Genomic DNA, 22,692 nt, shown 5'->3' on the forward strand with positions numbered 1-22,692 from the left:
CATTCATAATGAAATATTCTAATATTAAATTCTAATATTAAAAATATCTTCACTGGTAGATGTACTCGTATCATGGATTAGAATAGGCAAGTCATGGGAAGTTTCCGTGGTTTTCCGCTCCATGAAACGCAAATCGGGTTAATTTTATCAAATACTCCTCCTCGAAGTCTAATTTCTCCCAATACTTGTTCCAGGGGTTTCCTTGTCTTCTGGATTGGGTTCAAAATTACAAGGCTATGGAATTGAACATTGGTAAAGTTCGTTCACCTGGAGTTAGCACTTGGCTCCGCCTTCATCACGTAGTATCCGACGATACTATTTCGCTATTTTTGGTAGATGGATGTGATCAATCCTGAAAAAGATTGCTAATTGGCGACCGTATGACAAAGATATTTATTTCGCTATCTTTATGCAAATTTTTTTAACATTAAATATTTCATAAATTTGACGATATTTCTCTCTTTTGAGTGAATAGTTTGTCCTTTGAGACATTTTGCTGCAATATATTTAATTAGCCAGAGTAACGAAAGGTATATTAGCAGATGATAAGGCGAAGTAAGTGACTGAAAAACAATTCACTGTTAGCGTTTGGCACGCGTTAAGTGTTGTCTCAGTTTCAAGAGCGGAGACGTTTCTCCTCTTACTCCCGCGCTAAAATGAACTCTTCCTCTGAGGAGGTGAAGCCAAGTGCCAACTCCTGGTGAACGAACTATAGTCTTCAACTGAAAATTGGGTTGGCTCTTCCACTACAGTTATAAAATAAAGCAATTATTATTATTTGAAAAATATTTAAAAAGAAGAAAATGAAATATTCAATATTGAGAATTTTTCTTGGTGTTTGCATATGCTGAAAATGAATCAAATAAACTGAATTACAGATTTCAATAAGTAAACATTGAAAATATTTATGACAGAAACATAATTTATTATTCTCGAATTTAGTTATTTCATTTTGAAAGAAAAAGCTCAATGAAAAATGCATAATAAATAATAGATTATTCAGTGGATATAAATATTATTATTACAAGTTCAAATAAATCCTAACACTCGGAACCCTTGTAATCCTTTCACGAAGCCCTAAAATTCAGTGTATCTCTGTTTGGGAACAGCTGGTTTAAAAAACGGAATTCAATTGAGGGTACCATAGAATATCTTTTAATTACTTATCAATTCTAAATGATCCAGGAATTTTCTTGTCTTCATGGTTGGGTTTAAAATTACAAGGCTACAGAATTAAATATTGGCAGTCGTAAACTCAAAATTGGGTGTCTATTCAACGACGATTTTAAAATTTAAAAAAAAATATCTAATATTCATGCATATACGAAAACATATCTAATCATGTTCCCATTCTAACTCTTTCAGACACTGGAGTAACTGTAGCCTTTTTGTTGGAATATGACGCCTTACCAGAAATAGGTCATGCATGTGGACATAATCTTATTGCCGAAGCAGGCTTAGCAGCTGCCATTGCCACCAAAGCTGCCATGGAAAAGGACAAGACAATAATTGGAAAGGTAAGTCCAGCGTATCTTGTAATGACTGCCCTTAATATTTAGCTTTTGAACTTTTGTTAAAAACAAGACAAAAGTATTCTAGCAAGTCATTATTTATGAGAGAAAATTACAAATTCTGACGAATAGTTATCGAGGTCGATCAGCTCCGTAATTACTCGTTATATGATAATGGATTTACGAGGCGGTTCCTAACAATAAATGAGCGTGTTCTTAAAAAAGAAGCAATGTTTTGATTTTTCAAATCCGATCTCCTTTGCTGTGAATTATTTTTAATATAAATTGTTGTAGTTTGATTTTAAAAAAAAAATTTTTTCCTTACTTAAAAATTCTAGTTTGAGTGTAACTAAGTGAACAGTATTAATTTTATACTTGTTTTTTACAAAGTATCTAAAAATGTGTATTAAAGGCGATCATAACAAAACATGCGTAATTTAAAAAAAATATCCCATAAACTAAACCATAAACTTTCATAAACTAAAAGGCCCTCACACCAACTTTTTACAAATAATACTTTTTGTGACGTTTTAGACTTTCAGTCTCTTATACTAAGTTCAAAAATACTCTAATGTGGTCTTTAAAGCTTGAAATCCAAAACAGTGATCAGTTGAATTAGCCTTAACCATAATTAAATGCATGTAGAGAAGTTTGTTATTTCCTGCTAAATTTTTACTTTTAGATAGGGTTTTTAAAATTATCGGGGAAGTATTATAAGCAAATCACCTATTTCCGATTTTGATATTTGAGCGATATCTGCTGTAAAAAATTATGACATAATCAGACGATAGAGTAGTTTCGCCGCCAGCCTCAATCTCAAAAACCAATTGCTAGATAAAAAATTTAAAATTCTGGTCTAAACTTCCTATGTTGAAGCCATCGCCGGCCGAAGTCTCGCCGTGTAGTAAATGGTGACTGATGCACGTTAAATCTGTCGAGTCACAAAGTCATCCATGTTCCCCTAACAAATCATACCTCTGGGGGAACTGATCCAGGAGTTTCCTTGTCTTCTGGATTGGTTCAAAATTACAAGGCTACAGAGTTGAACATTAGTAGTCGTAAATCCAAAATTGGGTCAGCAGTTCAACGAAGGTTATAAAATAAAATAAAGTATTTTTTGTTGAGCCGTGATGGCTCAGGGGATAGAGCGTTCGCAATCCAATGAGGTGAACTGGGTTCGAATCCCAGCAATGGCTGATCGTAACGAATTCCGCATCCGGCTCGCACCGACCACAGTGCTGAAGTAAAATATCCTGAGTGGTAGACGGGTCATGGGTTAGAGTCCCCTTACCGTCAGGCTAACCGTGGGAGGTTTTCGGGGTTTTTCTTCTCCATGTAACGCAAATGCGGGTTAGTTCCATCAAAAAAGTCCTCTACGAAGGCAAATTTCTCCCAATACTAGATCCAGGAGTTCGCTTGTCTTCTGGATTGGGTTCAAAATTACAAGGCTATGGAGTTGAACCTGAGTTGTCGTAAATCTAAAAATTGGGTTGGCTGTTCAACGATGGTTATAAAATAAAATACATTTTCTGTTGAGTGAAATAAACTTCCAGTATTAAAAAGAAATGTTATGGGAAAATATTAGCTACACCTTGAAACAAAAAAAGATTTGTAATGATTTAAAATCATTTTAATATCATTGGATAATTTGACAGTAAAAAGAAGCGATTAAGTTAACACTTTCGTTCTGAAACTACCGACAAATAATTTTCCGTCATTTTTCATTCTGAGTCTGTCGCTTTTCATAAGCATATTAGGCTTAGGGGATTTTCATAAATGATGACACCCCTTTTTTTAGTATTTTGACATCTCTTAGCCTAAATCACATGTCAAGTTATATTACGTAAAGCTACAGTGTTCAGAAACAAAACACATTTTATAGATTTTATTTCAATTTAGAAAACAACGTACAATTATGTAGTTTAATGACATTTGTGAGCATAACTCTTATAATGAGTGCATGTGCAAGTCCTGATGTAGAAAAAATAGGGGGGCTGTAGGCACAACTGTCAAGGGCCCCACCGGCCGTAACTCCAAACTAAATTTACATTCTCTTTATTCACCAAAAAGCTTTTAAATTAATTATAAACGCAAATAAAATAAGATATATGAAAAAATTTGAGTATGTATTTATTTTAATTCTTGTTAACTCGGAATTTTAATGAACAATTTAGGAAAAACACACACAAAAAATTACTTATCGTATCTAGGAGACCTCCAAAAAATTGGGAGCCCTAATACTAGTCCTCACTGGATTTATAATAATTCAGACAATGTGCATGTGTACTCATTTAGGTGAAAAACACATAAAAATAATTAATCCGTCGATTTTAAATCTTCGGATTAAAAAAGAAAAAACATGTGTTTTGTCATATTGCTTGTTATCCCCTCTCTTCCCCTTGTCACAAACTCTCTCAGTTTTATTATGCCCCCTCCCTGCCTTAGAAGCGCGACATAATCTATGGACGGCCCATTAGAAAGGTCATTGACTTCGTAATTGAATAGAATGAACGATTCTCCATGGTTAAAATCCGCTTCTTACCATTTCCTTAAAAATTAAAATAATTAAATTTTTCCTAGACAGAATTTAAAAGAAATCTTTCTCAGAACACACAGAATTAAGAGAAATATGCTATTTAAACATTTTACCAATTCAGCAGAGCCCGTGACTTTCTTCTGGAAATACGTTAGCGCTTTGCATTAAATGAAATTGAACAATCACATATAACTTACTCATGACTCCGCGAACTCCAGCCTGAGCAAACGCGCATGCGTTATGACTAATTTTAGAGGCCCCTCCCGGGTATAACCGGTGGTATAAAACTAAAAACAGAACAAATACTGTAAATCTCTTTAGCCGTTTATTATATTCTTGGCTTAAAATGCAGTCTTTTGTTGATATTACACTCATTTAAATGTTTTTTGTTGACCTGTTTATTACTATTGGCTATGGCCGCGACATTAAGTGAATTTTGATTAAAAAGGTTAAACTTAATGACGACGTCACATGTATAACAGAAATTGATAAAATATGATAAATTTTGATTTTATAATTCACTAATCTGATAATTCGATAATTTGAGCTACAATTCACTTAATCTTAAATTGGAGTTTCGTCCAAAAAGCCGTAACAAATATCATTCACAAATTTAATTTCCAATTTTTAAATCCTCAACTCTCAAAGATTCGAAAAATCTTCCAAAAATCGCGGGGTTATTCCATGAATACAGGTCAATTTTAATTGATTTTAAAGACATTAAATATTTTTAAAAAAAACTCGGTGATTTTGAAAAAAAAGGTTAAATGATTATGTTTGGTATTTATTACGTTTAAAATAGTCAAATTTTATGCATTGAGTAAAGAGTAAATAAAAGTTTCTCTTTATTATAATAGCAAAACATTAATTTTTAAAATAGTTCTTGCTTGGAAGCAAATTTGCTGAATTTTTAAGCTAGTTCCGAAATACTTTTAATAAAGAAATTCGACTGAAGGTTTTGAAGATAACATTTTTGATAAGTCTAATGTTTCTTAAATAAATAATTCCAAGAAAATGAAGCTGTAAGATATTACCCATTGAAAGCTTCATTCGCTTCAAAAATGTACAAATCTGAAGAAACAGTTGGCATGTTTCGAGAGCTTTCAAAAAAAGGAACCTATTTCAAATCATTTTTGTTTCTTTACATTCATGTTTGGCTAGTTTTGCAAATGGACGCCTATTTCTGAAGCGCTTGAAACAGGCAACTGTTATTTCATATTTGCATATTGAAGTGAATGAAGTTCTTAATCAGGTAATGTCTAATGTCTCTTGTTTTATGTAATCAAGCACTTAAATTTTAAAAATTAAGTACTATGCAAACTTTTTCAAAAAATTTTGTTAGTATTTCCCGCATTTGAGACAAAATATACATTTTATATCAATTTCCAAATTTTCTACTTAGGCTAATCATTTAATTAGTAGTACTTCTAAAAATATAACCATTAACGACAGTACAATGCTTAAGGATTTACTCTAAATTCATAACGATGTTCTTCTTTAAGTTTTTTTTCCTGTAAAATTACAAAGAAATAGTTAGTTGTACTGCAGATTTGTATAGTTGTCACTCTGACAATCTGTTTATAATTCAGTGTTTTTATCTTATTTTTCTTTATTTTTGTATGATTAAACAAAATGTAGTATGAATGAGTATTGCTTCTCTAAAATTATATCATTATGTAATATGAATGAATAATGCTTCTTTGTGAAAGTTGTATTTTTTTCGCTCAATTCCAATAAAAAAATATTAAATAAATATGATATTGCATGAACTTATGTTAATGTTTTGGAAACTTTTTATATTGTGCATTTATGTAGAAACATAAAATTCCAAATCTCTTATCTTTGATTTTAGTTTTATTATTCGCAATAAGTATTTTTGTCATATTTTTATTTACCCCTGTGTCTGTCTTATGGTACATTTTTCTGGATATATTTTGCTAAACGTATTTGAGTATTTCATTCTATCTTATGATACATTTTTCTGGATAAATTCTATTACATTTAAATTAAAGTGCTATAACTTCGTAATAAAATAGAGTATTTTCTGTAAAAACAAATAATTAAATGGGGAAAAAAATGCTGTTTGCATTAACCTTTATTGCAGGTTTAAAACTGGTAATGATTATTTTCATCTTAAAATTTAATTTTAAAAAATAATACTTAAAGTTGTAACAAATAAGTGTGTTTTACAGGTGGTGGTCTTAGGAACACCAGCTGAAGAAGGAGGAGGTGGAAAAATTAAATTGTTGGAATTCGGAGCTTTCGACGGTATCGATGTGGCTTTGATGGTCCATCCTGGGTTCTTTACCCGATTAAGTCCTACCTTTTTAAGCAGTGTAAAAGTAAGAATCACATTCTTATTTTCAAGATACATTGCCCAAACTGTGATGAACTATAATTTTAAGCTATTTGTGAAACAAATATGCTTTTATGCCACATACATATTTCACTGTGACACTGAATATGTTATTTCATTCAAAGGGATCTGTTCATTTCAAAGGTAAAGAGGCACACGCTGGTGCTGTACCGTGGCTAGGTGTTAACGCTTTAGACGCCGCTGTATCCTGTTACCAAAATCTTGCCTTGATGAGACAGCAAATAAAGCCAACTTGCAGAATCAACGGTAACTCTTGCAATCTCTGTTTTGCTTATGTAAAATCTAAATTACTTTTTATTGATGTAAGTGGCAAATGGTTTTGTCAAAAGACTTTTAACGATCAATGAAAGAAAAAGCATATTTTGCATGGAAATACAGTGTGTTGCATAATGACTACCTTAAATAAAATGTATTTTAGAATTCCTATAAAAAAATTACAGGTATACCATCTCCTCCGTTTGATACAAAAAAATCTTATTAAGGGGTGGGGTCGCTAAAGAAGAAAAAAATTTCCAAACTTTGTCAAATATTATTAAAAATCAATAAAAACTAAAAGAGCAGTTCATCTGAGCAACTGATTGTTGGCTCTTAGCATCCCATTTGCACAAGGACTGGGGGCAAGTGTCTGAAAACAGTCTTCATACGTCATAAACCTGGAAAGAAAAGGGTCGTCAAATTTACACTATTCTTGAAGTTAACATGGTTTTACGAAGCTCTTTCGATAAGGAAAATGAAAAAGCCGCAGTTTAAGCGCGTTACATTTGAAGCAAAACTATAATTTTCAACTAGATATGTCATCCTGCAGTGAAGAATTTTCTGGGCCTTAGTACGGACAAGATGCTTAAATATTTTATAAGTTATTAATTTTTTAAAAACGCCAATTTGGTCGCATTTATCCACTTAGATGGAAATTATCAAAATCAATGCCTTTTTCTCATTTTTTGTTCATTTTTCAATTATTTCATATTTTATCTCCACCTTACAAATTGGCGAAAAATATCCACGTGAGGCATAGCCAATCATCACAAGCCTAAATTACAGCCTGACTAGAAGAACCTAGACTAGACTATGGCTCAGAGAATCGTAGTCACGAGCTTGATGTCAGGCTTCATGTAAATGATGAGAAATGCGAAGAAAATTTCAACGCGTTTCAATCTTAATAAAAAGATAAACTAGTTTTTGATTATAGCTTTAAAATTCCTCATTTCCCTCTTAAATAATGCTCAATCAGAATTTAGAAAAGCACTGTTTTCTTCCCTACTTAAATATGTATTTCCTTAAAATTATTACAAGTATATTCTTTTCTTTTTGGTTTTCTCTTCATAAAGGTGTATTTGTTTTTATTTAGTCATAATTACAAAGGGTGGATCTGCAGCTAACGTCATACCAGACGAAAGCAGCATGGAATTTTTTATCCGGGCTTCAACAATGGGTGAGTTAAAATCATTGGTAACCAAGGTGGAGAACTGTATAAAAAGTGCTGCCTGTGCAACTGGCTGCGAAATGGAATTCAGCTTCGTAGAGGAAGATTGTTACAACAATTTGATCACAAATAAAGTTTTGATCAATTTATTTGATTCCTATTTAAACCGATTAGGTAAGTGTAAAAAATTAAAGATGTCTCTGGTATAAGTTATGGTTACTTAGATTTTAAACATAACTAAATAATACTTGTAGAATATATTATATGTATATTGCCTGTTTAAGAAAATAATGAGTTAACAATTCATTTATTAATCTTCCAAAATAAAAGTTTGATTTTTTTTTAAATGTAAGTATAATTGATTTTTCACAGTTAAATTTTGCTAAAAACAAATATTACTTGCAGCTTGTTTAGGCTATGGGGTTAAATTTGCAGAACTTAAAGAATTTTCCTTGTAACCTACAGTGAACTACCGAAAGCACCGGAAGTTGGACTGTATCTAATATCTTTGCAGTATCGGAATAAACAATGATAAGGTTTAATGTCTCGATTTTAGAATTCCACCGCTTAACAGTTTGATAGAAAGACAATATTAGTAAATAATATTAGTACAATATTAGTAAATAATAAATATTCAATATTAGTAAAGTAAATACAGATCAATATCTTTTGCATCAATTTACCTTTTATATCTTTTCTGTATCAAAAATATATAAGCTAGTTTTGTTTCACTCTAATAGGTGGCATCACTAAATATTTGTATCACGAGTGTTTGAAATGTGTTAGAAATGTTTATTACTTTTATGATTCCAAAATTATATATCAGAAACTAACTAAATATAATATTATAACTATGGTGAAGAAATACCCATTATAAAACAATCTTTGCGTTGGGATCTGGTCATTTTACTTCAGAACCAAAAAGTCACCAATTATTTTAAAGTGTACACTGTAGTTCTTATGTTTTATACCTTGTGTGTTAGAATTTATATAACGAAAACATCTCTCTGCAATTGGTACTTGATATATTTCAATGGACTTGTTGCCATGGTTTTGTATTTTGAAAGTATTTGATTTAAAAAAAACTGCACGGTTGGTGTCCCAGGCAGATCACTATGCCCAGGTGCCGGATATGAGTTCATTCTACAGAAACTACTCCGAGAGCGAGTTCAAAAACTCTCCAAATACATGCTCAGGTTTAAACAGATAAAGTGATTCTTTAAGTTTATAGATTATAGAAATACAAAAATACGTTACATCTCAGAAAATTATTAGTTAACTAAGTTTCTAGGACATTGATATGTATTATTTTCATTTCATTTATTTATTTTGTAACTTAGCAAATGTTTTAATTAAACAATTATGAAACATAATTAGAATTGTTTGTGCCGGTAAGATATGATTCAAATGAAAATTGACCGCTAATGTTTTGCCTCTCTGTATCTTTAGTTATTTTCTAGAAACTGACACAATTTGTTGACTTCATTGCAGGATATATCAACGATGACAAAAAGGCAATCAATCTACCAGTTGGTTCTACTGATATGGGAAATGTGTCACATAAAATCCCATCTATACATCCATTGTACAGAATTCCAGCAACGGCTGTTAATCATACCAAAGAATATACAAAGTTTGCGGGAGCTGAAACAGCTCAAGAACCAACGCTACAAATGGGAAAAGCCATGGCTCTTACAGCATTGCACGTATTGCGATCTCCAGAAGTTCTGGAAGAAATTAAAAAAGAGTTTATATCTGATTTAGAGGAAGATAGCCGAGGTTAAATTGAAGTAGCATTCGATTTTTTTTACTATGAGTTGTTTTAATTTGGCGAAAGATTACTACCATTTATAAAATTGTACAAAATATAACAGTGTTTTTACATAAATGGTGGGTGAGATTTAAGCAGTCTTAAATGATTTCTAAAAGTTTCAACTTCATGTTTTTATACATAAAAACTAATTTTTTTGTATAAATAAACACTAATATAATAGTTATAAGAAACTTACATTATAAAACATCAAAATGTACAATTATAAGAAATTTATACACTTATGCAATAAAACATCAATGAGTATAATTATTTATAAACTGTATAAAATTGTTTTAATGTAAAGGTTTATAAAATTTTATTGTTATAAAATGTATTCTGAGCCCTTGATTTTGTTTTAACTATTACTTTTGGAAACTAAATATGTCCTGAAAACATGGCCATCGTGATGCATATTTATTCCTTGAAATTAATTTCAAATTGTCCATGCCGAGTGCTTTTGGAATGGAAGAAGGTTTCAGGTGCACTTAACAACAAATAGTCGAAGAGTATCTTCAGAAAACTTGCCCTTTGGCAACAAATTTAACTCCAGGAATGTAAACGGTAGGGCCCGAACAATTTATATGAATCCTGGGAATTTCGCCTAATGGAAACTTGCGTAGACGAAATAAGGTAAAATGTTACCGTTGTTTCCGATTCTTTGTGTTTAAACTTTAAAGGTAAGTCACTTAAATTCACAAAAATGTAACTTAGAATCTTCATCCATTCGGCTATGCAATTGTTTTTAAGAACTCAATTCAATATACAACTGAACTTTTATTATTCTCTAATTTTCGATTTGAGATTATATTTATGCGAAGTTTTTTGTATGATAAACGGGGAAGGCGTGATGCTTGATTGGCACAAAGCCATTATTCGACCATCGCAAACAAGAATACCCTTCATGCCACCAATCGTCCAAATTATATTTCACTTGTGGTAGCGGTTTCTCGTGTAACCTTGCACATAAATCACACATCCAGGGTTGGAGGTAAGATCTATAATGTTTCTTCCACGCAAAATACGACAAATATTCAGTGTCATTTTTAGAAATATTCCATAGATGAACACCTAAGTCTTCAGGACTTTCGAATTGCATAGCATTTACATAGGAATGCTTTGGAATTATTTTAGAATAATCTGCCCCACCAAAAGTAACTGGAACAATATAATATTCGAGAGGATTGAATACTTTTTCAGTTACATAATCACGACAAATTGCATTTTCAAATGACAAATAAAATTTATATTGAGACGCTATTGCGGCGTAACATCTTTTTGTTTCAGCAGGACGACAAGCGTCCGAGCCGCATCCTCCAATAACATCTACTGGATATACCATTTGAAGTCTCCTGATATATTCTTCCCTGTTGCTATCAGTTCGGCAGTTGCTAGCGAACCAAACAGCTTTATTTTGCTTGGACGCCATCGGTACCATTCTCTTCGAAACTGGACTTAGCCTTTTACCAATAAATCCATATGATAATAAAAAGTCAGAACCTCTACGATAGCTCATTGTCCAGTTGAAAACTCCTTCGAATCTTCTCAAATCCTTAATTTCCAGCCATGGCGGCTCCATCGAATATAAAATCCAAATTTGGTTTGGTTTACGAAGATTCGATATGCTGAAAATTTCCAAATCACGAACGTGGAAAAGTACAGCTGCTGCAGATTCAAGGTCTGACTTGTTTTTAGTAACGTAGCAATTATAAACGGGGCACTTGTATCGTTGGAATGTTTTATTGCCAAAATGAAGAAAATAATAATGCCACGGATTCCACTCGTTGAAATAAGTTGTCGCCAAGAAAATTACTTTTCTCTCCGAATTCTTCAAAGTAATGTTAGGATAGAATTTCAACTCAAATCCAACCTTTCTAGCATTTTCATTGACAAATTTTTTAGACTTTTTTACACTGAATTCTTTAACAAGAGGGAAGTAAGGTTCTCTGAATACATTTTTGTTGTATTGTTCATAAAAATCACGTACTCCAAAATTACTTCTACAATTTTTAAAAACTTGAAACATTATAAAAACGGCACAAAAGGGCAAAATATATTTCCAAATATTTCTTAATCCACCTATTGTTCTGAGTTGCATCGAACATAGATTTTCTTCTTACATTTATGAGCAACTAGAAAAGAAAAATATAAAGAATATACTTTTGATTTAAAAAAAAAAACAATGTAGAATATAAATCAAGTAATTTCTGACAAAAATATGAATCTTAATATTTGGAACAAAAATACAATGAAATACTTCTTTCATTTAATGAAAATTCGAAGCTATATTAAAATGTAAATCTAATTACTCAAAAATAAATTTTTACTAGTAGTGTAAAACAGTACATGAACTAAAAACATAAATAAATGCAAAATAATTTATATTAAACTATATGTAATAAGGTTATCAAGTATTTTTTCTTATTTATTTTAAAAATGTAAAAGATTTTGAATTGCAAGGTATGCAAATTTTTACATCATTTTAAACTATGTATCGAAAATTCATATTCGTCAAAAAAAAAAAGGGTATGTTTATTTTTCAAAGAAAGTACGCTTTTGAATCTGATTTTGTAATTTAAAATATTATCCGCACAAATTAATTAGAGCATATTTAAAATTCAAACTATTAAAATTATATCTTAGTACCCGGAAATCCAATTATTAGATCAAACGTTATTAAAGTTATCAGATTTTCGGGCACTGTACGCATTAGCAGAATCTTAATATTTATTACTTTATACTTAGATATTGCTAAAAAAACTGCTTAAATTGGTCCTAAAAGTAGGGAAATTCCCATTAAAAATATTTTTTTGAAAAAAGAAATAATATATTTCTGGTATTTAGTTTTTAAAACCTACGCTACATACACCCCAAGATGTTAAAATTTTTAGCATTACTTAACCATATAATAAAGAATTCTCATAGATATTTACATGTTAAACGCACTTATAAGATCTTATATATCATGATTAAAGCCTTAAAAAATGTTGTCACGAAGTTTTCAGTATTTTTTGTCATATGCGTTAAATATCGTAATCAATGGTTTCATAAATTTTAAAATTTATGTCCTCGTAATATTTGTATTAAATATAATTGAAAATAAATAAATTTATAAGTTTTTTTTCTCCATTTTCTATTCCCTGAGTTATTAGTTTTATTAAAAAAAATTAATTAAAGAAGTTGCCCTCTATTACAGAATACTGTCATAGGCATCAGTTTTAGTTTTTGTAAAATACGCATTAAAATTAGTTTTTGTACAAGAGAAAAAAAGTTTAAATTTTGAATTTCTCAAGGAATATGCATATCAAAGCAAATCAGTGCAAATTCTCTATGGGTATCAAAAAACGTTTTAAATATAATAGTAAAATTTGTTTATCCAAACATTGTTCTATATAAAAAATAAATTTTTAATAATCATTTATTACGTTCTATTATTTAATTTAATAGCGGTGGAAAACTTTTTGAACTGTAAGTTACACAAATTGACAAATTTTGACAATTTATGTAGTTTATAAAACTACGTAATTATAAAATGGCAAAATAAAAAATTTAAACGAAATCGGTCTATAATTCCCGAATTATTGAAATTCTCAACTAAGTCGAAAGATTAAAATTTAATTTTTCTGAGCTATTTGATATCTAGTGTTTATCCTGCATTCTCCTAAAAACAAACAAATAAAACATAAATCTATAAATTTTAGGACAGAAATTTTAATGTATCTGAAAGCAGCAAATTTTCGATAAAAATGCCTCAAATCTTCAGAGACTATATCAAATGTGTATTAAATACATATTGCTGTCTACTATATGGTAAATAGAAAGTTAAAAAAATAATAATTAATTTCATAAAATGGGGTCATCTACTGAGCTTCACTCTTCCCAATAAGCAGATGCTTTTAACTGAAGCATAAATCAGCCACAATTTAAGGTAGATTTGGTATATGGGTGATTCTCACGAAAAATGATAATTCACTGTCCCTTGCTCCAAGATCTAATACTATAATACTAAAATAACTTTTTTTTAAAAAAATTAATAAATTGCATTGCTGTTAGCATTTTAAAATGACTTTGCACTAAGCATTGACTGTTTTGTATAGTTAAAAAATTTAATTGAACTTCAAAATATCATTTCCCTAGCATGTCACAAACAATGTTTCCAATATTAACTAGCTTCAAAACTTCCCATAAATTTTTCAATATCTAATTTCTTATCTCAACCGGTGTAAGCATTTCTTGAATATACGCAGAGGGTATTATTTACAAAAACTTCGTTTTAAAAAAAATTCTGTCAATAATTTGTTTGTCCAAGTCTTTTTTTTTTTAGTGGTTTATAACCAAAATAGATAGAACCAGCAATCAATATCTTATGTTAATAGATTGATTAGATACTCTCCTATATGAACATGTCTTGTTGCATGAATAAAGAACCAATTTTCTGGTTCAAAATCTATTTCAAAAAATTTTTCAAGATGAGTAGGTTTTTGTGTTGTCATTTTCCTGGCTTCTTGAAATCATTAATAACATAAACTACATGGATTTATTAAGTTATTTTAAGAAATCATGTTGTTTTCTGAAGAATGTAAACGTCTTAGACCAAAATATGAAATTAAAGTAAAGTTATATGCTATAAAATGACAAATTTATCATTATCCTGGCTGTCATTTTCCTGGCTTATGAATTCCAGGACATTGAAGTGTTACCAGAAATTTTTTTTAACTGATAATACTGTAAGGAGAAAACGCAAATATTAACCCAATACCAAGTTTATGTATGATTGTAATATGGTTGGATGTAATCAAAGTTATTTATTTATTTAATGATTGATTATTATACACAATTTTATTCTGTGCATATCAGCAACAAAAAATTGATTCTTCCTACAGTGGATAAAAAAAAATTAATTTATGCAATTTATGGTCCATCTAACATAAAGGCTTAAGTTGAGTTACTTACTAATAACTTAAAATGACTGTTTTTTAAACTTCTAAGATAATATGTCATTTTCCTGGCATTCAAGATTTGGTGAATTTCTATTTTATTTCTTTTTTCTCGAGCAAATGTCAATAAACTACACTGCTGTCAGTAAGATATTAATAAATGTAACTAAAGAAGTATACGAAAAAAATTTTAGATTATTTTGAAGACTTTAAATTTGAAGAAATTTTTTGGTCCGAATTATCATGTTTGAAAAGAATCACCCATATAAATGTGAGGCAGTAAAGGAACTTTTCCTTCACCCATTGAAAAACTTTTCCTTCAAAGCATTAACAATTGAAATATTTATCAAACTGTATTAGAAATTATTCAACGAGATGATTATTGAAAAGAAATAGTTTACCTTACATTTCATCTTTGCATTTTCGAATGTTCATTAATTTCTGCACAATAAATCCAGTAGTTATGCAACACAGCTTTTAGTTCTGTAGCGAACGAAAAATTCTAAAAGTTGTTTCAAATACACACTTTAGTTTGTGTTGAAGTAATCTACATACGGCGTAATTTTTTTAAACGCAAGACAAGAATTTTATATGTTAAGAAAAATAACAATCGCGCAACTATAGACCATCGACACACTAAAAAAGCATATAAAACAACTGAGACATTCCTTTATAATCTTTTTAATAGGAAATGATAAGAATTGTAGGGTTTTAAATCATTCTATATGCAGGAGTTCCGCGTATATAAGCATTCACTTTTGGACAACACAAATTATGCGACCTCTTCTGGTATAGAAATTATGCCCATAAATCTAAATGTGAAAGATACAAGATCTAACAAAAAGCACTTCCGATGGGCATAAATAACATTTAATTTTTGCTTTATGAAATATTTTCAGTGATCAGTGGCCGATAAAAACGGATGTTATTAAAAATTTGTGCAGGGGAAGGATAATAATATAAAACTTGATTGTCGGTTTAAAAATAAATAAATAATAATAATAAACATATTATTGAAAGCATTTTAGAATAATAAAGGACAATAATATTTTTTAAAAAATAACTCTACACATAAATTTTTTCATAAAATAAGCTGAAGTTAGAAAGCGTGAGTGCAGAATTTGCTTGATGAAATACATCTTAAAATGGCCCACAAATTCGAATCCAGTTAAAGCTCAATAGAACGAAAAGTCCGCTATTACAACAAACTTCCGAGTCACATTTAAAATGCTAATATATTAACGATACAAAAATTGTTTGTTTATAACGAGTTTAAAATATCATCCTTCCGCTATTGCGACAAAAATTTATTTCGGGAAATCCATTTTGCTGCTTAGGTAAATATTATTATATAAAAAGGATTTTAAATGGAAAAAAAAGATCTTTGTATTTATTTCTGATATCAATACAGAAAAGTGAAAAACGAACATCGTTTCCTTATTAAAATTTTAACCTGTTATTTTTATAATATGTGGGCGAAAGCTGGCTAAGTTGCATGTTTACATCATTCTACTATTTCGTTCGCTATTTTTAGAACTCCTTCCGAACACTTCGAAAGAAAAGCGTGTTTTGTGGACCACACATCTATCATGCCAGCTCATTTCCCTTCTTGACAATGTGTTATTAAAATAAACATTCACCGTTATCAATGACATCAGGCTTTCATTTGATTTTCTTCTTTCAAAAACGTGTTACGGTTTGTGGTAGACATTTCGGCCTTTCATTGAGTAAAATTCATCTGTTATAAAAACAGTCTACTATAAATATGTATTTTAAATCAATTAAATTTTTTATTTGTATTTTAACATTAAAAATATGACAACTTCAATTGCTATTTCGAATTATCGTTACAACAGACTTTAACAATTTAAAAAAAAAAATTAGATATCAAAGGACAATTTTCATTTTGCTTGTCTCAAAACTGCCCTACCACTTATATCTATAAGAAAGCGCTGTTCCACGGGTCTTCAGATCTTAATACAAATTTTTATAATATTTAAATATAGTGGTATGCAAAACCATTTTTTATCTGCAAAATAAATCCTAACAATTTATTACCTGGAAGAAAAAAAAGAAGCGGTCCTTTTAAAAGACGCCGCACACAAATTGAGTTACTGAAATTGATACTTATAGGGCCAGGAAAGTCTAGTTGGTAGGGGGCTGAGCCCATGTCCAAGAGGTTGTGAGTTCGATCCCCTCCGGCCAAAAACTCCCCGTGTAGTAAATTGTCACTAGTGCGTGCTAAATCTGTCGGGCAACAAAGACCTCCATATTCCCATAACAAATCAATACCAGTTCAGGTAAAATTACGATCTGTGAATGAATGAAAGGATGTATGGTCCGTCTTATAAACAGACTGTGATGTGCGTGTGAGTGAAGTCGAATTCTTGGACATAGATGGCGCCAGTGAAAAACAAGAAACTCTCCCTCTGAGTTAAATTCGCTTGGTTTTACCGAGCAGACTTGCTGGTATATGATATGGCAAGTCACATTAGAAAGAACAAATAGATACTTATTGTTAAAGCATAGAATATAACATTAAATCTTGTTTGCCAACGAAATTCTTTTTTCTTTTAAATTTTGAAGTGTAGAATTTAAATACGTTATTAATTTCAACAAAATGGCTTGAAAAGTAAACTTAAATCTTTTTTTCACAGCTCTATTGAATTGTACCTCCAAGTTTTTAGTTTTTTTTTTTTTTTTTTTAAATATCTAATTGAAAAAATTCAATTCAGGTAAAATATGCTAACATGAAAAAAATTCCAGCATCTCAGGATAAAATATCTAACGTAAAACAAAGCAGTAATCATCGTTCATTTCTGATCTAAGTTCCTTTATAGAACATTTTTTTTTCTTTTTTAATATTTATGTTCTTGTGGATAGGACAAAAAAAATATCCACGAGATAAAGAGGACATAGAGGAAATAAATATTGGGAATGTTACAAATCGTCATTCAACAGAATACAGCGCATTCGACTGCCGAAAAGCCAATTTATCATCAATAAACAAATATTTCAAAACTAATCATTCGTAATAGTCAGTTGAAACTTCGTATAGTCTTAGCATATTTAACTCTTTGAAGGGCTTTGGTTTTCAAAGTGAGCCACAAAGTAAACAAAATAACGTAAAAATTCATTTAAAAAAATTATTCTATAAGAGCTAAAATATAACAATTTTGACAATTCTGATGCTTTATTTATTTTTTTTTTTTTTTAAATTCCTGCCCCTCAAAGAGTTAATAAGTCTCAATATGTTTGGTGTATTTTTTGGAAAAATTAAACTTTTGAAAGATATGCAAACGGACGCTCTTAGGAATTGTTGATTTAGGAATGAGAGATTGTTAGCAGTTTGAAAATTATATTTTCCAATTATAATTTTGCTTCCTAAAAATGCAACATATTATATATATTTCGAAAGGTTTTAAAGAAAAATTAGTTTTCTGAGAGAGCAGGAAAAAATCTTTTCAGCAGTTATACTAACTTTTAAATTAACAAAACAGCTTTAAGTTACTAAACTCAGACGCAATCAACAAATGATCAAGCAATTATCAGAAATAATATTCAAGTACTGTTTAATATAATGTTATTTTGTCTTCGGCCATTAAGGCAGAGATAGTTCTTGTTTCCCAGTGGCGCCATCTATGGTTAAGAATTCCGACTTCTGCCACGCCCGTTTATAGGGCGGGAAAATTTCCTCATCCACAGATAGTAATTTTGATTTGAACCAGAGAACGATCAATCTCCAATTCAGTACCCCCAGCGGTGTTGATTTCTCGTGAGAACATGGCAGGCTTAGTGACCCGACAGATTTAACGTGCAAAAGTCATCATTTACTACAAGGGGAGTCTTCAGCCGGCTGGATTCGAAGTCCTGTTCTCACGAACGTAAGTTCAGCGCCCTACAAACCAGGCTTTCCCGGCCTCACAGTATAATTTAAATAATTTGATTTAACACAGGGATGGGCAAACTACGGCCCCCGGATAGCGAATATAAATATACATCCATTTTCTTGTCTACTTTGTACCCTAAAATAAGTACAACTAACTTCCAACCTCAATATAAGTAACTTTTAAAAATGAAATCGTAATTTTATTCATCTCATTAAATATTTAAATTAAAACTTGTATATTGTCTCTTTATTTTAGAAATTTTTATTTAGCCCGCCAAACTTTTCTTTTTCGATTTTTACCTATCCCTGATTTAACACATCATGAGCAGTAGCAGAGACCTGAAAACTTAAACATGCACATTTTCAGAAATGCTGACGAATTAACTGCTTTTAAAAATATATTCTCTTTATGAAAACCATTGCTTTAAAAAATGAGTTTCTAGAAACTGTGAAGAAGTTTAAAGACATTAAAAGAAAACATAAGCTAAATAGTACAAACAATTAAAAATCAGTCTTCTACTTGAAATAATTATAATGATTTGTAGCGAAAAAAATTGCTTATAACTTAAATTTATGAATATTTAAAAATTCTATCTTTCCTTTAATAAATTTTCAGTTAATTTATTTACATTAAGCCAAAGGAGGAAAGTATTTTTAACAACGTTAACAAAATTTAAGTAACTTGACTTTTCAAAAATTCATTGATTTAAATCAAAAATATCGTTTATATGGCATAATTTATTAATATACTATTAAAGTTGTGATTTCTTTATAAGCCTTTACATTGTTTTCAAATAATATTAAGCATTATTAAGATATTTTGTCACAGCTTTAATAGGTACATATAAAGAAATCTAAAAATTTGATTTAAATAAAAAAAGGAGTTAAATCGAAAAAAATAACACGGTACAAATGTATCATCCGTGCTCTCCTGTGTTGTAAATAGTGTATAAAAAATTATACAAACATGACTTTCTGTCAATTTTATTAGACTCTTACCGATAACTTGTAAATATGAACTTATTTTTCAGGATTAAATTTTATAAAACATAAATGAACTTCGACCTTTTTATTTCAAGAGATCAATTAAATGTAGAATTTGATAACACAAAAATCAGTAGCCGCTATGTCAAACTTAAGGCAAAAACTAACATCATGTACTTCAAATAGCTTTATATTTATACATCTGTTTATATCTTAATATTTCTAAATAATTTAAAAACAAGGAATTTTTTTTTAGGACTTGGTTACATAATAAAAAAACTTAGAATAAATCTTAAAAATTTCTAACATGGTTAAATACATTTTTCAGTCTTTAGAGCTGGCAGAAAATGATCATTCAAATTCTGATGCAATTTTCATAAGCCTAAAGTAGTTCAGGTAAAAAATACTTCCAAAAAAATTGACCATAGCCAACAACAGGCATAAATTTTCTTTAGCCATGTATTATTAAAATGCAAGGGAGTTATAAATCTTTATTTAAAATAATTGTGACAATAGAAAAATGAATTTATTTTTTCAGCATTTCTAAATAAAACTAACTTAAAATCAGACACGTGAATACTGGAAAAAGAAATTATCTAAATTGCTTTTTCTCAATTATAATTTTCTTCTTCTTTTTGAACATAGAAGATAAATTAAAGACTGTCAACTTTATGCACAGTAACATTTATAAAATTTAGAGAGAAAGAAAAAAAAATTTTCTGCATGAACAGATAGAATATATATATTGAAAAATATTAAATATAAAAAGCATTAAGGAACATTTTATTAGAATTAATACAGTTACAGTTACCAATATTTAATGTGAGACAAGATGTTTAATTTTGCATACTAATTATTTACTGAAAATTAATTATGAGAAATAGTAGGGGAGAGTCGGGTAGCCCCGCTCACTTAAGGAGTATTGCTTATATTTCTGTATAATATTGAGTAATAATCAATATTTTTGTATGTTTCTATTGTTTTATCACAGGGGTGATTGTGAGCCCAAGTCAAAATTCCGGAAAATTTCTCGAGTTAAAAAAAACAAAAAACAGTTTAAATTGAAAAAAATTTAAACAAGGTTTTTTTCCTATATTTCTTAGTTTACTTAAAATATATTTAAAATTTTACACATACCTATGATGACCTGGAGACAGGGCTCGAAAAACCGCCCGTCCTCGGCGGTCAAAAATTCCCCGCGGACAACAAATTTCTCGAATCCAACGTCCGCGCGGACGGCCATTTTCCCCTTAATGTTCGTGATATATTTTCAACTTTTGTTATCTTACAAGAGTCTAGCTCCTCACTTCTAAAATGACCCTCTTATCTCGAAATACAGCAACATTCTGCGCATGGTGGAATTGATGTTTTCTCTGTCTGGGAGTACTGCAGCTGTTGAAAGGGGCTTTTCAGCAATAACCTTACAAAAAAAAAAAAAAAAAAAACACATTACGTGCTGGTCTTAATAAATGAAAAACCTCTTACAGATTTCTGTGCAGAAACCTCTGTAAATCATTGGCTTGATTGTGGAACTGGCAAACGTCGTATTTGATTCATTTAAAAAACGCAGTACCATCGGATAAATTGACATGATAACTTGACCTTTGTTATTTAAATTATTTCATTAAAGAAATAATAGGTTTTACTATTAGTAACCTAGTATTTCTTTTATTACCGTATAATGCTATCCTAGTATTTGTAATCCTAGTAACTACTAATTCATTGTGCAATTTATATAATTGTTAGTAATAGGAGAAAATTATATTTTTATTTATTTAGAAACGACGGGTTAGTTTCAAAGGAGGACGGGCACATTGTTGGACAAGCCGTCCTCGGGGACGGGTAAAATTTCTGACTTTTTTCGAGCCCTGCCTGGAGAAGTAATTAAAATTTACAAATATGTCTTTCTTTCTTGAGTTTATGATTATAACAACTATTTACTGATAAAAAATGAATATTAATCATGAATATAAGCTTATAAAGTATCTTTTTGGCTCTCCCTTACAAACAAATAAAATAAACTGTGTTTTTAAGTTCCACCTTTGAAAATTTGATTTCCAGAAACTTCTGTGATAAATGATATTTTGAAACGTCTGGACCTTCGAGCTCCGGAAACTTCCAGGTCACTGTTAGCGAAAATTCCGGAAATTCGGATTTTTTCCGGAGCACAATCACCCCTGTTATCATCTAATAAAATAATGCAAAAAGAATAGCTTAACTTAAAAAAATAGAAATTTAAAAAAACATGTTTTTCAGCTCTTTTCAAAATGTGTCGGGTAGCCCTGCCCAGTTACAAAAATTATGTTTTTTGACTTTTTTCAGGTGTAAATGAAAATGACCAATGTATTGACAATAGGTAAACCTCATTTATCATTTTTATCACAAAATTATTTTATTTATTGCATATTTATATACTTTAAGTTAATTCCGTCATTTAATAACAATATTTGTTGTTAACAATGCATATAACATTCAAATTTGAAGCAATAAAATAATCTTTGCAACCGTACATTTATCGACAAAATAAAATTGGTCGTTGATACCCGAAATCCAATTTTTTTGTAAATTTGTAATTACTCGAACAATTTTTCAACATATAGACTTCTTTCTTTGTACAAATTAAACTTAAGACTACATACTTTAATGCTGTAGGTATAGAAAAAATTATTTTTTTAGTATTAAAATGAAGTTTAATCGAAACATTCAACCAATTTTTCTTAATTTCATGACTACTGTATTCAACATATTTTCAAAACTATTGTTTACCATGTTACCAGCTGCGTAAATGCTTGAAACTTTGAAAATAATCTTTTTTTAATATAACAATTAATGTCCGATGGCCCATTGACTTGAAAAAATATTCGATACATATGAAATTGACAGTGGTCAGGGGTACCAGACTCTCCCCTATGTCATTCACTAATGATTGGAATAACAATCTGGAAATTTTTTTAACAAAAATTTTTTTTTTGTATAACAATACTATACATATTCAGGGTTGCCACTTAAATCAGGAAAAAAAATTCCCTGTGTTTTCCCTGTACATGTTATACGCAATATATTACGAGGAAACAACAATTACTGTGCTCTTGTGAGAGCTATATTAGGCTAACTATATTTATTAGTTTCAATTGCTGGAAAAACAGCTGAACATACTTTAATAATGCTATGGTAAATGAAATAGTTTAGTATAGCTGAAATATCATGCTTAAATATCCCATTGAT

The 22,692-nt window shown here is 30.0% G+C and overlaps 3 protein-coding genes across 7 annotated transcripts in view; 1 reads left to right on the forward strand and 2 right to left on the reverse strand.

Moving 5' to 3' along the window:
• The window catches only part of LOC107444027 (xaa-Arg dipeptidase), a 33,236-nt gene extending 28,964 nt beyond the window's left edge, over nt 1–4,272 (reverse strand). Inside the window, exon 1 of the mRNA XM_043045328.3 lies at nt 4,161–4,272. The gene's annotated coding sequence lies outside the window, so the exon portion shown is untranslated. The remainder of the gene's footprint in view (nt 1–4,160) is intronic.
• LOC107444049 (xaa-Arg dipeptidase) overlaps nt 1–10,008 on the forward strand; it is a 26,327-nt gene extending 16,319 nt beyond the window's left edge. For all 3 annotated transcript variants that reach the window (XM_043045335.3, XM_087165664.1, XM_087165665.1), the window contains 5 exons: nt 1,366–1,517; nt 6,240–6,389; nt 6,529–6,670; nt 7,773–8,021; nt 9,339–10,008. In XM_043045335.3, coding sequence (XP_042901269.2) covers nt 1,366–1,517; nt 6,240–6,389; nt 6,529–6,670; nt 7,773–8,021; nt 9,339–9,631 — 986 coding nt within the window. In that variant the 3' untranslated portion in view covers nt 9,632–10,008. The remainder of the gene's footprint in view (nt 1–1,365; nt 1,518–6,239; nt 6,390–6,528; nt 6,671–7,772; nt 8,022–9,338) is intronic.
• Nucleotides 9,777–20,817, reverse strand: LOC107444047 (lewis-type alpha-(1,3)-fucosyltransferase). Of its 3 annotated transcripts, none has more exons than XM_087165663.1 (2): nt 20,605–20,817; nt 9,777–11,789 (listed from the first exon to the last, which is right to left on the reverse strand). In XM_087165663.1, the coding sequence occupies exon 2, from the start codon at nt 11,753–11,755 to the stop codon at nt 10,469–10,471; it is 1,287 nt and encodes a 428-aa protein (XP_087021789.1). In that variant the 5' UTR covers nt 11,756–11,789; nt 20,605–20,817; the 3' UTR covers nt 9,777–10,468. The 3 variants fall into 3 exon arrangements, with proteins under 3 accessions (XP_087021789.1, XP_015913583.4, XP_087021788.1); XM_016058097.5 differs by lacking the exon at nt 20,605–20,817 and adding an exon at nt 15,001–15,136; XM_087165662.1 differs by lacking the exon at nt 20,605–20,817 and adding an exon at nt 14,996–15,134.
• Nucleotides 20,818–22,692: the final 1,875 nt, after the last annotated feature.

This window comes from Parasteatoda tepidariorum, chromosome 6, assembly GCF_982258835.1.
Source record: "Parasteatoda tepidariorum strain Cologne lab strain chromosome 6, Ptep-v5.0, whole genome shotgun sequence".
Classification (NCBI taxonomy): Eukaryota; Metazoa; Arthropoda; class Arachnida; order Araneae; family Theridiidae; genus Parasteatoda; species Parasteatoda tepidariorum.